Source organism: Microtus oregoni, unplaced genomic scaffold (assembly GCF_018167655.1).
Source record: "Microtus oregoni isolate MIOR12 unplaced genomic scaffold, Mior012 000118F_ref0000498, whole genome shotgun sequence".
Classification (NCBI taxonomy): Eukaryota; Metazoa; Chordata; class Mammalia; order Rodentia; family Cricetidae; genus Microtus; species Microtus oregoni.
The window spans coordinates 1109753-1125000 of record NW_024544747.1 but is presented as its reverse complement, the minus strand read 5'-3'; the positions used below and the strand labels follow the sequence as shown (position 1 = coordinate 1125000).

Genomic DNA, 15248 nt, shown 5'->3' with positions numbered 1-15248 from the left:
TGTTTCTGATGATCACATGCGCATTCTGCACTTTCTTATACCATAGCATGCCCATATTGAGAGAGCGATGGGCACTCAGAAGATTGCCAGGCCCGTGACTTCCTCCCCTCCAAACACCCTCACAACTTTGTGTTCTTTATTTCTCTACTCCTGCTCTGCTCTCATTTCCCCTGGACTCTCCATCAGTTCTGGCTTAGTTCTTCTTTTCCAATCTGTTACCATGTGAAACTGCAGTCCCTGGTTCTCCCGTAACGAAGTTCAGCCTTACGATCAAACAGCTCTGAGCAGCTGGGGTTGGCTCTGTTGGGTGATGGGTCCACTGATTCTGTTGGATCTCTCTTCCCTAAGTGTGGGGATCATCGCAGGGCCTCTTCTCCCCAGTGCTTTCCCCACCCGCAAGTATTTCCCAGTCAGTTGTAGATACATGCTTAGGACAAGTGGTATTTCCGTCCATATTGCCCCAACATGTTGCTTCTTGACCTGTTTGATCTCAGATCTCATCTCATGTGTCATGTGTGTTCTCAGAACTACCTTTCCTGATGGCGTACAGGTCATCCCTATGTCTGTGTTCTGTAATGGCAGAGGTTCTTGCTGTGGTCCACAAAAGAGACAACATGTGGATTCTACCTATGGATGTTTTCACTTCTGAATCTAGTGTACACTAACCTATGGTTCCTCCTCAAGACTTAGGCAATTTGGTGTTTTGGATTCTTAACATTCTTAATTAGGAGATAACAGATTGGGTAACTCTCTTAGAACGTGTCTGTACTGTATCCGGAGAGTCAGTGTTGAGAGATGATTAAAGTTGGCCCTGGTCCTTTGTGTGTTTATTATAGCTTCCACTTTAGCGTTCCTCTGTGTTTTCTGTGTGTGTGAATGAGTGGGTTTCTGATTTTAGCCTTCACTTGGGCTCTTTTTCTTCTGTTATGTGTCTTGTACAAGTCTTATGTGATAGTTTCTCTTTTATCTTGTTATATTTTATTATAATATCATAGAACCCTGTTGGTTTTCCAATCAGACAGAAAGGGAAGACAGGAGAGTGGAGGAAAGAGTACTTGAAGTTGAGGGAGAGGAAACTGTAATCAGAAATATTATGTGAGAAAAAAGAATCTATTTTCAGTAAATGAAAAAATATGCTGGAGAGAGAGAGAAAGACAGGGAGAGAGAGAGAGGGAGAGAGAGAGAGAGAGAGAGAGAGAGTTAAGCAAGTGTGTCCACATTCTTATCTGTTGCACTTTTCTTCCTGCCTGTGGGTTCTTGGCTGCTTAGGGCAGGGTATCGCTCCCAAGTGCAGGACAATTTGCTGCGAGAGGACCCGAGATTCTTTTTAGAGATTTCTAACTCCCAATGACGTCAGAAGTCAGAAGTCTTCTGCAGTTCAGGGGACGAGTCTGGGATTCCTCAGTAGCTCTTGGTTCACTGTGCACCCTAGTCTGATATCAGAACTCAGCTCAGCTTGGTTCTCCTCTGAGTGACATCATCATTCCATCCTCATATTTACAAAAAGAAGGGCACAGCAGACTGGTCCAACAAGTGGATGACACTTTCCATAAATTATATATGTATATATACACAAACATATATACACTATATATATATATATATATATATAGTCCTTGTCACTTCTTTCACAAAAGTGTGAAACACAATGTTCATCATTACTGAATAGTTCATTTAAAAACAATCCAAAACTCTCTTAAAACGCCCATAACTTTCTGGTCTTCTGCTTTTTGTTTGTTTGTTTTGCCTTTTGGTAACAATTTGTGATTTATTTGCCAAGGATTATTGCCCATTTCTCAACCCGGGCCCCAGTCATTCTGAGGTGAGGTTTGGGATGCGGCCATTCTTTGGCTCACTCCGTTCTGTAGTCTCCCACCACATCCTGCAAGGTCCTCAGATGCAAGTCAAGCTGTCCTTTGTGTCTTTTGGGTAGTGTGACTGCACCCTTGACAGCTTGCTGTCCTGCTCCTGCAGCAGGGGAATGCTGATGCAGCCTTGACAGCTTGCTGTCCTGCTCCTGCAGCAGGGGAGTGCTGATGCAGCCTTGACTGCTTGCTGTCCTGCTCCTGCAGCAGGGGAGTGCTGATGCAGCCTTGACAGCTTGCTGTCCTGCTCCTGCAGCAGGGGAGTGCTGATGCAGTCTTGACTGCTTGCTGTCCTGCTCCTGCAGCAGGGGAGTGCTGATGCAGTCTTGACTGCTTGCTGTCCTGCTCCTGCAGCAGGGGAGTGCTGATGCAGCCTTGACAGCTTGCTGTCCTGCTCCTGCAGCAGGGGAGTGCTGATACAGTCTTGACTGCTTGCTGTCCTGCTCCTGCAGCAGGGGAGTGCTGATGCAGTCTTGACTGCTTGCTGTCCTGCTCCTGCAGCAGGGGAGTGCTGATGCAGCCTTGACAGCTTGCTGTCCTGCTCCTGCAGCAGGGGAGTGCTGATGCAGCCTTGACATCTTGCTGTTCTGCTCCTGCAGAGGGTCCATCTGATGTCTGGATCCTTGTTCTGTTGGAGGAGAGACAGTGGTCCTGTATAGAGCGGAGGCAGGGACACATCTGCGTTTCAGGTTCTCAGTGGGTCTGGCTTCCATACTGCACAGCTGGCATGTACTAAGGCTGAGGGAGCTGCCATTCAAACTCTTCTCTGTGTCATTCTAATCGTCTAGAAGAATTCCACCCTCTAGATTGCAACTCTCCAAACAAACCATGATCCTAGCCCTATATGTGGTCATGGAACTGCATTTGGGGATTATGAGATATTTGGCAACAGTGAAAGAGTCTGTATGTATTGACTGAAAATTAACTCAAAATTCAAAGGCATTGAGAATCCTGGGCATTTCTGGCAGTACTCAGTGTTGAATTGTGTGGCTTCAATGCAGCCTTGGTCTGGACACACACACACACGTGTGCACGCGTGCAGGTGCACACACACATGCACAGCTCATGCATTTTCATCGGGAATGCCACCACACAGCACCAATAGACCTGCCTGAAGCAACCTCAGGTTCCAGACTACTGTTTGTTATGGATGTCAGTGTTTCACCATGACTACAAAGTTTTCTGCTCTTACGAAAATGGTTTAATAATGGACAACAGAGACTTGAGCCCTTTCCGACCACCGTCCTTCAGCACTGGAGTATCAAATTAGTATATCTTTGAATTATATTGTGAGAATATATAAAATTGTGATTTTAAAAGTTGGTGTTTGAGTCACTGGCTTAAATTCTATTAAGAAAATTCAATTATATTTGGTTTGAGATTAGAACAGAATCTCTAACAATTTCATGAAGTTCCTAAACACGCTTCTGCCATTTTATATATAAATAAACAGTCATGATTTCATTCATGTCAAAGTAAACAAGTGCATTTGTCTCAGTATGCCAATTTGGTTTGTCTTTAATAAATGATAAAACAATGTGTATGCCACAGAATTGTTTTGGCCTTCCCCTGTAACCAGACCGGTGAACATCCCAACTGTCAGCATAGAGCCCTCATCCCGTACCTGCTGGAAGCAGATGCAGCAATCCACAATCAAGCGCCAGGTCAAGCTCCGGGACTCCCATTGAAGAGAGTGAGAGGGGAACACGTGAGTAAATAGATTTCTATATGACTTGGTATCAAATGTTTGACTTGTGTTATGTGTTTAATATGTGTTTATACTCAGGGTCATGTAAAACTTTCTTGGGCAAAACATGATCACCATCAGGAACAATTTAAGTCCTGGTTTTCTTAGCCTGGCTTTCTGATGCCAGCAGAGCCCCGTCCAGGTTTGGGGTCTCAGATGCTCGACAGCTTTCCCTGAGAAGAGTTGAAACCTCCATCAGCTTCACAGTGAGTCTGACTGGAAGCACCCACAATGTGCACAGAGGCGCAGGGGCAGGGCTGCTTCCTGGCACCCGCCAATGCCCTCCCCCAGGAACAATGCCCTCCTCCAGGAACAAGCCCTGTGCTTTCCCAGGACGACCAATGAGCAAACTGCTAGAGAAGCACCCGCAGGCGTGGCTTAGGCTTAAGCTGAACCCTGTTGCCAAAGAGGCTGCAGATGTGGAGGTGAGAAGCTGAGAGCTATGAGGGGCCTGCCTCTGCAGGGGCCACATCTGGAGACAGATGCTACAGCCTTCGTCCCACTTCCTGACTCCAACTCTCTCCTTGCTTCCTTCTTCCTCCTCTTTCTTCTAAAAAGTGTGTGCATGTGTGTGCCTGTGTGTGCGTGTGTGCATGTGTGTGTATGCGTGTGTGTGCATGCATGTGTGCATATGTGTGCCTGTGTGTGTGTGCGTGCATGTGTGTGTGTGTGTGTGTGTGTGTGTGTATGTGTGTGCCCTAGAAGGCCAGAGGTTTCAGATTCCCTGGAGCTGGAGCTACAGACAGTTGTAAGCTGCCCAATATATTAAGGACTTAGGATTCAAACTTGGATCCTCTGAAGGAGCAGTAAGTATTCCTACCCACTGCACCAGCTCTCCAGCCCCATGCCAGCTCTTCTCAAGACCAGCTGCAAGGTTGAGTTATATCCCAAGGAATCTCCAGAGTAGCCTCCTGGGCCCAGAAACAGCCTGCTCTGAGCAACAATTCCCTTCTCTGACCCTGCTGCTCCACCTCTGGTCTGGGCCCCCATGCAGTGAAACCCTTGTGTTTAGACACTGTGGCTGGAGTCCACAGCCTCTGTGCTGGGACTCAGGAGACTAAGGTTGAGTGGACTGCAGTACGGCCTTTAGCACAAAGTTCTTAGGTTTCAGTGTGTCACTGAAACTCCTTCATTGTCGCTTCTGGTCTGAAAGCTTGAGAAGAGGATTGGCTAGCCTCGCCACGGATCAGACCTCACAAGTGTCTGTGCCATTGGCAAAGGACTCTTTCTTCTCTTGCAGTCCTCAGTGGGTGGAGGGGTGGGGTACAATGCTTCCTCTCAATGGGCCTTAAAGTCAGAGCCTGATCCCTGAGTCCTTTCTCCTGGGCAGCAGAAAGGGTAACCAGGTTTCATCTCAGATGGTCTACAATTAAAGCCTGTCCTAGAACTCATTTCTAACAGCCTTCTGTACTTAAAAACATTAAAAAAAAAAAAAAGCCAGGTCTCCTTTCTGTAGCTGAAACTGACCTTGAACTTGTGGCAATTTCCCTGCCTTAGCCTCTCAAGTGCTGGGATTATACACATGAACTACCAACCCTGGCCTCTTACACCTTTCTAATATATGTTCAACATTAAAAATTTAAGAAGAGCCAGTCAAGGTGGCACACACCTTTAATATCAGCCAGCGCTCAGGAAGTAGAAGCTCTATGAATTAGAGGCAAACCTGGTCTACAGAGTGAGTTCTAAGCTAATCAGGTTATATAGTGAGACCTTGTCGCAAAAACTAATTTAGAAGGAACACACATTTTAAATGTTACAAGTGAGTTGGGCTTATGCCAACTTGAGATAATTGATATTTTCATATGCACCCTTGAATTCTCACCCTCTCCTCCCTTTCCATCCATCTGTCCGTCTTTCCCTCCTCCCCTGCTCTCTTCTCTCCCTTCAGCACACCTCCCTTTCTTGTGTGGTCGTTTTGTAAGTATGCTTATAAAGTTAGTGCTGGTTAAAAATGCAGAAGCCACTCTGAGGTATCATCTGAGCTGTTTTTGTTTTTTAAACCTTAATTTGGAATCGGTTATAGTTAAAGAAAGCCATGAAGCCAACACACAGGGATGCTACGTAGTCAAACCCAGCTCTCTTTATATGAATAGACTTCACATTGACATCTCACTCATTACAGTTATGAGCAAATGCACTCTCAAGGAATCTCCACTTCGTGTCCTTAGTGTTTGGCCTTTGCTGGATGCAGGGTACTCTAGCACGGCTCCATCATCTGTCCCTTGTCTCTTCTTTCCAGAGACAGCTTGTCAGGGTTTTGATGCTTTGATGGTTTTAATAGTTTTGGGGAGCAGTGGCCCTGTGTTCTATAGAATATTTGAATTGTTCTTTGAAATGGTGGTTTCAGCAGGGGTTCTGAGATTCTTGGAGGAGGCCCAGAGCTGAGGCTTCCTCTGATTATGTGATGGTGTCAATAGGTCCCGTCCCTGTGGATGGAGCGCTGAGTCACCTGGTTAAAGCAGCTCCCCAATGTCTCGCTGTAAAATGCCCCTTCACCTCCTTCCCACACCTCACCTTTGGCAAGAAGTTATTCTTGCCAGCCTACACCTGGGAGGAGCTGCACTCTGCCTAGCTGAGCGAGGAATACTCGGCACAAACTGTCTGCAATGCCTTTATGTGAAAGTTCCCGATCTTGTGTCCGGTTTCTTTCTTTAGCTGCTTTGTGTGTTATTATGTAGGCTCACGAGCACTTCCTTTGTACTTTGGGTCATAATCTGAGATAGTTATTTATCTGACAAATGGCTTAAATCATTCTAAATCAGTCACTGGGGGCTCTGGTCACCGTGAGCGGGTTTTAGGGCTGACCGACGTTATTTCTTCCTTACTTCCTGTCATGGCCAGATGCACTCAGAGCCTCCCCTAAACCAGCCATTTCTCTGAGGGGCTTTTTCTCCTGGTTGTATCAGTCAGGGTTCTTCAGAAACACAGGACCAGTAGAAGAGTCATGCATGAAGACTTTCACTTTACCTAACTGTCTTGCCTAATTATGAAGCTAAGAAAGTCTGGAAGTCAGCTGCATCTGCTTAGCCAGGAAGACCCAGAATCCCAGTTTAAAGGCCTTGGTTAGGAAAGCTCCCTCTTACTCAGAGCAGGGTCAGCCCCTCTACTCACTCTACTCCAGCCTTCTGCTGCTGGAATGAATGAAGGCCACCCACAGTATGGGAGCAATGGGCTTTACTCAGCCTCCTCTCCAAATGTAAACCTCATTGTAAACATCCTCATAGAAATACCCAGAATAATATTCGATCAAGTATCTGGGCACTCTGTGGTCCCTTCATATTGACATGTGAGGCTCATAGTGATATTAGGCCATAGCACTAAGAATAAAGATCTAGACACTAGCTACGTTCAATGATGCCAAAGTGTCACAGTCTCTAGACCCTGTCAGGTAACAGAAAGGGAACTATATAAAAAAAAATACACACATACATATACATATAATTCATTTATATATGGCATTCATTTATAAATATGCCATCCATTCATTTATATATATGGTGCTCATTTGTACATATGGTATTAATTTCTACATACGGTGTTCATTTGTACATATGGTAGTCGTCATTTGTACATATGGTAGTCATTTGTACATACAGTGTTCATTTGTACATATGGTACTCATTTGTTTTTGTAGTGCTGGAGATTTAGGGCAGGGCCTTGAAGGTGCTGGGCAACTCCACATCATTAGCGTCACGGTCCTTCCGGCCTTCCCTGTGCTCACCTACAGAGAGTCACGAGAAATGTAGCGCAGAGTGCTGTCACCCATTTGCTTAAATGTCCTGTTTCACAATGCACGTTCTAATGATTAATTCTCTGTGCCAACTCAGGTACCCAGATATCTGGGTGTGACCATGAATGTATTTCTTTGAGATTAACTCTGCAATGGTAGAGTGAAGCAAGCTGCCCTCAATAATGAGAATAGGTCTGATCAAATTAATTGAAGGAATTACCAGAACAAAGAGGCTGAGTCAGAGGGCATTCCCTTTGCCTGATTGCCATTGATGGGGCATTGTTTTATCCGATCAAAGTAAATACTGGCTGTCCTGGGTCTCCAGCTTGCTAGGTGTAGATATTGTTACTTGTCAGCCTCCAAAATTACTCCAACCAAATATTTAATAAAGTACTGAGCCCTCTCTCCTCCTAGCACTCCTTCCCCCCGATGGGATAGATAAACAGTTTCTCTGTTAGTTACTCACTCATGCACGTGTACAGTGTGTTCAGAATTCCCAAGCTGTGTCCCCATAGGGTCAGTAGTATCAAGTAGAATGCTGTGCTCACACAGGAAACTGTAGTCTCACTCATTTCCAGGGTCCGTCATGCTCTCCTTCCCACTTCAGTGAGACGTGCAATATAGTTGGATTATTTTATCTCATGGTGCATTCCCTTGTACGTTGTCTCAAACTTACAAATCTTTGTAGGGAGAAGGTTCTGGAGGTGATGGTTCAATTGTTAAAGAGCTTGTTACAGTCTTGAGGGCTTGAGTTTGACGTCCAGCGTTTGCATACAAGCCTCGCGCTGCAGAACGTGCATTAGACATCCAGCTTAGCTGAATTGGTGAGCTGCAGGTTGAGAAAGAGACTCTGAAAAATCATGTTTAACTGAATTCATCGGGGATTTCATACATGTCTATAACGTGTTTTGATCACATTTACCCTTGACTCCTCCTCCCCCCACTGCACCTTGTCTCTTTATCTCTCTCCCCTTCTCGCACCCACGAAGTGTAATTTGTGCTTCATAGGTGTGTGTATATGTATACACACATACACACGGGTGTCAGGCCCTCCACTGGAACATGGTTGACCTATCAGGGCACATCCTTAAAGAAAACTGACCCTCCCCACCTCAGACTTTTAAATCACTGAAAGGAGGGGCTTCTGGGAAATGGCTCAGTCAGTGTAATACTTTTCACAGGCACGAGGGCTTGAGTTTGAGCCCCAGCACCAATTGTCAACAGTTCCCTGGCTCCAGATGGGAGCGTGGGACACACTCTCTCATCCATGCGTGAATGCTGACTGGTTTGCTCTCTGACCACAGCCGCTGTAAATCCACACGTGTAGTGTCCTGTCATGTCCAGAGGACACCATTTTGTTCTACTCCTCTTAGAATCTTTCTTTCCCCTCTTCTGCGATGCTCTCTGAGACTTGGAGGGAGAGAGCGTGATGACTTGTGTGCCCCAAGCACTCCCTGGAGACGTTGTGAGTTTTGTTGGATTTTCTTCAAGTTCAGGAACTCTGTATGTAGTGTGTAACATGAGCGGCTGGCTTGTTTGTTGTTGAGGTTTTTGTCTCACCCAGTACCCCCAGCTGTTTATACCCAAAGAAAATTACACATAGGTCTCCATAAATTATAAGCTGATTGGCCCATTAGCTCTAGCCTCTCACTGGCTAACTCCTCACATCTTGATTAACCCATTTTTTTCTGATCTGTGTTAGCCATGTGGCTCAGTACCTTTTTCAGTGGAGCAGATCACATCCTGCTGCTTCAGTGGTCTGGGCAGGAGTGGGAGGAATCAACTTCCTCCTTCCCAGAATTCTCCTATTCTCATTACATCATTTCTCCTTCCTGTCTGGTTTTCCCACCTATCCTTCCTGCCTGGCCAATCAGTGTTCATTTAAAACATGATTGAAAGAATACAGACAATTCTCCCACACCAGTAGTGAAACTTTTTATTTACTTTAACTTGTAAAGGTGTTGGGTTGTGAGGTCTGTACCTCTTCTGAATTGCTGATATGGCTTCTTTTTGGGGGAGGGGCATTTTAAGATACTCTATTGTAGTGATTGATTTTGAACGTTGAACTCGTCTTACTTATTGGGATGGACCCTGGTTACTCATGGTGTAGAATCTTTTGTATATGCCACAGCTCTCTATTTAGTCCAGTTGTGTTGACCCCTTTTGTGTAATGTTTATAAGAGGTATTAATTATGGTTTTTCTTCTTTCAAGTAATTATCTAGTTGCATTGTTAGAGCAATATTGGCTCAAACAGAGTGAACCACTCCTTGCATGTCTGTTTCCTAGAGGTCGTGGCTGGGGCCGTTTCATCTGTTCATGTTGGCATAGTTAGGCAACGAACATATCTCCTAGGTTTGGCTGCTCATAGTTGGTGTATGGCTACCCTGACCATTTCTCCGTGTCTTACTATTTTGCAGCTTTTGTGGTCTGGGTACATTTCGCCAAACTTGTCAAATGCATTGACATATAGACTCAGAATTTTACTTTATGATACCATAGATTTTAAAGTATATTAAGATTTTAACTCTAAGAATTGTGCTTAAGGGAGCCACCTTAGAGTTGGCAAGAGACTTGAACCTAGAGTGGCTCCCAGATGCCAAAGCCGAGGTCCCCAGTTAGTTCCTTGGGCAGCTGAGGATAGGGAACCTAAAATGACCCTATCCTATAGCAATACTGACGAATATCTTGCATATCATCATAGAACCTTCATCTGGTGATGGATGGAGATAGAGACAGAGACCCACACTGGAGCACTGGACTGAGCTCCCAATGTCCCAATGAGGAGCAGAAGGAGGGAGAACATGAGCAAAGAAGTCGGGACCACGAGGGGTGCACCCACCCACTGAGACAGTGGAGCTGATCTATTGGGAGCTCACCAAGGCCAGCTGGACTGTGACTGAAAAAGCATGGGATAAAACTGGACTCTCTGAGCATGGCGAACAATGAGGGCTGATGAGAACCCAAGGACAATGGCATGGGGTTTTGAACCTACGTAATGTGCTGGCTTTGTGGGAGCCTAGCCAGTTTGGATATTCACCTTCCTAGGAATGGACGGAGAGGGGAGGACCTAGGACTTACCACAGGGCAGGGAACCCTGACTGCTCTTTGGACTGGAGAGGGAGGGGGAGAGGAGTGGGGGGAGGGGGAGAAGGGTGTGAGGAGGGGGAGAAGGGTGGGAGGAGGGGGAGAAGGGTGGGAGGAGGGGGAGGGAAATGGGAGGCTGGGAGGAGGTGGAAACTTTTTTTTTCTCCTTTTCTCAATAAAAAAAATGGAAAAAAAGATTTTAACTCTATCTAAGTTCACATATGTGATAAGATGTACGTCTATACATGCACGTTGTGAGTTATTATCCTTTCCATTGTTCCTTATGGACATAGAATCACATGTGGGGTGTGTGGGATTATATCAGCCACAGCATGCCTGATACTGGGGAAGAAAGTGGGGTGGTGCTTATGCTAAAGGGGGAGGTGCTCATTTGGGTAGGGAGATGGTTAGGAGTGAACACATGAGGATACCTATATGCCAGGATTCAGAATTACTTTACATAAAATAATCAAGTAAAATGGATCAAAATATTGTAGTTTAGAGGTCTAGTCTAGTTTGGTTTCTCTGACAGCTAAAGGGTTAAAAGGAGGGAAAAATCTTGAGTGCTACATACAGGTGAAATGGATATCTCAGACACAGTGGAGACAATCAGTCCAGGAAGAAAGGGTTTGATTCTGGGTGAGGAAACACACACACACACACACACACTCAAACACACACACACACACTCAGACACATACATACACACATGTGCACAGTCTCTCTCCTTCACACACACACACACACACACACACACACACACACACTCAGACACATACATACACACATGTGCACAGTCTCTCTCCTTCACACACACACACACACACACACACACACACACACACACACGGCTTTTGCTTTAATTAGGCAGGGATACGTTTCTCCAGCAGATATTTGGAGTGAGGATAGGTGCAGAGAGACACATAGACACAGGAAACCAGGCTATTATGTTTGCCTAGTTTGAGCAGTCCATACATACAGGTTCACATGTGTAAAATCAAGCACCAGTGGAAGGGATGTTTTTTATATAAAACCTATGAAGAGGTGCAGATCTCATCTGCCTGTCCATCTCAAGCCACCATCCTCTGAGGTATTAGATGAAGCCCAGGGACGAAGCTCAGCTTCTGGAAGACATGGAAAGACTGAATGCAAGCACCGTGACATTTTACACAAAATTCCAGAAGAACCTGCAGTTTTGGTATCTGCAAAAATCCCATAATTAATGTGGTATGGATACCATATGAGAACTACATCAAATATGGCAGGTCAAACTCCTCCAACTCTGCTGGATATGGACGGAGAGGGAAAACAGCAGGGAAGGGAGGTTGAGTGTCAGGATGCCTTAACGCAGGTTTCCTGACCTTCCACAGAGGCAGAGAATGAAAACCTTAGGATTTCCATTTTCATTAAAAGAAACTATGTATAACTTGAAAAAGGAGAAGAAACTTTAGTGTCATACAGCATTTTCTAAATCTGCTTTATTTAGGAGTTACAAGAAAGCAAAGAGCTGAGAAAACATCACATGGTTAGATTGTGTACATCACTCAGTTAGTCACCAGCTACTGCCATGGAGATGCACAAAAATCGGAACCCAGGAAGGAATTGCCAACATGAAAGGGACATACATCTTTCTGTTGTCTTACGTAGCTAGGAAGGTAGAGTTTAAAAGGTGTACATCTGCTGGTTCAGTGACACAGCGAGTGACAAGGTTCAGTGGCTCACGATGTGAAGTCGGAGGTTGGCGTCCTGAAGAAGAAAGGGCTTGGGAACGTATGTAGAGGAGCAACAACGGCGCAGCTCTCAGCCCTAGCCGGGGAGCAGAGGGAGGAAGGCAGCAGGGACAGCACCCGAGCACAGGGCTCTACCAGAGCCTCTGGGGAGCAGACACGCTCAGGCGACAGGGACTTCAGTGCCGGTAGCTCTTCCTGCTGGAGGAGGTGGTGGTGTACTTGATGATGGAAGAGCTGCCACCAGAGGAGCTCAGGCCACCACTGAGGCCTCTGCCACTGCCAGAACTGAAGCCACCTCCAAGGCCATGGCTGCTGCTGTAGGAGTAGCTGCTGCCTCCTCCCAGGCCCAAGCTGCTGCTGGCACCACCTGCACTGCCATAGCCGCTGGACATGGTGGACTGCACCACAGCTGCGAAGAGGAAGAGGGGACAGGGGACACTGTGAGCCCACTCTGTCCAGAGAGTCGAGCACAAGGCAGGGGAAGGGGAGGCGGCAGGCAGTGTACTTACAGATGTTGACGGGTCCAACGCCTTCACCATTCAGCCTAGAATAGGAACAGAGCAGAGGAGAAGGTGAGACCTAGGGAGCCATGACCTCAGTCCCCGTGAACCCTCAGTGTGGTGACAGGTCACAGAGAATCCCTGGTAGAGTGGTCCCTGAAGGGAGCCATTGTGGCCACAGCAAGTGCTCCCTCATGCTGTGCTCATGCCTGGCATCATGGAGGAGGGGGAGCACTCACCTGCACTCCTCTCCTTCCAGCAGCTTCCTGTAGGTGGCGATCTCCACATCAAGGGCCAACTTGACATTCATGAGCTCCTGGTACTCCTTCAGCAGCCTGGCCATGTCCTGCTTGGCCTTCTGCAGGGCATCCTCCAGCCCTTCCAACTTGCCCCTGGCATCCTTGAGGGCATTCTCCCCATGCTGCTCAGCTTCGGCAATGGCAGCCTGAAGGTTGGCACACTGGGCAGAGAAAGAAAGAAAAACAAACTTGTATTGTGGTTCTTTCGAGAGGGTGAACAGATCTTTTCTCCTAGTGAGCAAGAGTCTAGAGGACAGAAAATAATGGACGACAACCTCTGAATTTTTTGTCTTTCATACCAGTTTTTGATGTGGTCGATGTCAGATTTCAGCCTCGGAATCATGCAATTGGGATCAGCATTCTCCTGCTTGGTGCTGTGCAGATCAGCCCCTTGTCTGTCTGCTGTGACCTGCAGCTCCTTGTACTGAGGGTCAACTGAAGGGAGAACATTTATATTAAGATTTACATTCAAAGGCAAATTCACTTCTAACTGGCCTGCACTATAATTGCCGTAGTAACTTTTCCTCAGGAGAAGGTCTAGGAGGATGTGGGCTACATCGATCTCTTGGGACTAAGTGTTCTGCGTTCTCATGAGGACCTGTATTCCCAGTACGACAACTTTCCTTCTACATCCGGGTTCCTTTGATCCTCAGACTACAACTTCATTCTTTAATGCAAGTCAAGAACCATCTGCTATTACAGGAGCCCAGTTCCTTCTTAGTAGCTCTCTAACCTCCAGTGATGTCCGAGACTTACGGAATTCATTGTGGGTCCAGTTTTTCTTCATCAGGCTCCAACTAAATATTCACTTTCGTCTGGTACCAAGACTCAGCTTCAGCATGGCTCTTCTGAGCAATCTCTATGATATCTGAAGGTAGATCTCAGGAAACATAGGATTTCTTCATAAGTAATTCATTATTACTTCTAAAGATAGGCTGCTTTGTATGTATGTAGAAAATAACTGTATGTCTTAATATCCATACATATATATTTACATTAAAAATTGTTCAAGGGACTGTAAAGATGGCTCACTTGTGAAGAGCACTTGTTGCTCCTACAGAGATCCAGATTTTAGATCCCTACTTAACCCATGGTCGGTCACAGCCATCCATAACTCCAGTTCCATGTCTTCTTCTGACTTCTGAGGGCACCACATACACATGTGTTACATACACTTACATTAATGAAAATAGTTCTATATATGAATAAGGTAAATATAAAACAGAAATGATAGATTTTTCCAATACCCTTATTATGATTACTACTCCTTTTTAATTGTTTTTTCGAGACAGGGTTTCTCTGTGGCTTTTGGAGCCTGTCCTGGAGCTAGCTCTTGTAGACCAGGCTGGCCTCGAACTCACAGAGATCCGCCTGCCTCTGCTTCCCAAGTGCTGGGATTAAAGGCGTGTGCCTCCACTGCCTGGCAACATTAGTATTGTTTTTAAAAAATATTTTTATTGTTTAAATTTATAAATATTAGTGTTTATGTGGATCTTAAACAGTTTTATACAATTTGTAATTCTTCCATAATATTTTTTTTCTCTTCCTTGCTTCCATTTCAGTTTTCAATACTTGAACTGTTTCCATTACCTGTTTGAGCATTTCCCAGGGTTTCATTTACGTATTTACTCATTTCTTCAAACTTTTTGTTTTACTTCTCATCCATTTCTATAAGGGCGTTTTTTACATGTTGTTTAAGAAACTCTATTGCTTTCATAAAGTCAATTTTTTCCACTTCTTCTGTGTTAGGGTGTTGAAGTCCTTCTGTTGTAAGATCATTGGGTTCTGGTGTGTTCATGTTGTTTTTCAAATTGTTGGGTGAATTCTTGCCTTGGCGCCTGCCCATCTCCTCCTATCGATGCTATCTAATGGGTCTTTTAAACTCGGATCAGGTTTCCCTGCTGGCCAGGGGCTCCTCTTACAAAATGCCCTCGCTCCGTTTCCTGGCTCCTGCCTCAGGCTAACCACGAGGGGTACACTCACACACTGAGACAATGGGAATGTTCTATTGGGAACTCACCAAGGCCATCTGGCCTGGGTCTGAAAAAGCATGGGATAAAACTGGACTCGCTGAACATAGCGGACAATGAGGACTACTGAGAACTCAAGAACAATGGCAATGGGTTTTTGATCCTACTGCACGTACTGACTTTGTGGGAGCCTAGGCGGTTTGGATGCTCACCTTACTAGACCTGGATGGAGGTGGGTGGTCCTTGGACTTCCCACAGGGCAGGGAACCCTGATTGCTCTTTGGGCTGACAAGGGAGGGGGACTTGATTTGGGGAGGGGGAG

The 15248-nt window shown here is 45.8% G+C and overlaps 1 protein-coding gene across 1 annotated transcript; it reads right to left on the bottom strand.

The window, feature by feature from the left end:
- Positions 1-12333: 12333 nt before the first annotated feature.
- LOC121444188 (keratin, type II cytoskeletal 6A-like) lies at positions 12334-14048 on the bottom strand. The gene is made up of 6 exons (XM_041645985.1): positions 14045-14048; positions 13766-13824; positions 13259-13380; positions 12897-13121; positions 12667-12701; positions 12334-12566 (listed from the first exon to the last, which is right to left on the bottom strand). Exons 1-6 carry the CDS (start codon positions 14046-14048, stop codon positions 12334-12336), a joined length of 678 nt encoding a protein of 225 aa, XP_041501919.1.
- Positions 14049-15248: the final 1200 nt, after the last annotated feature.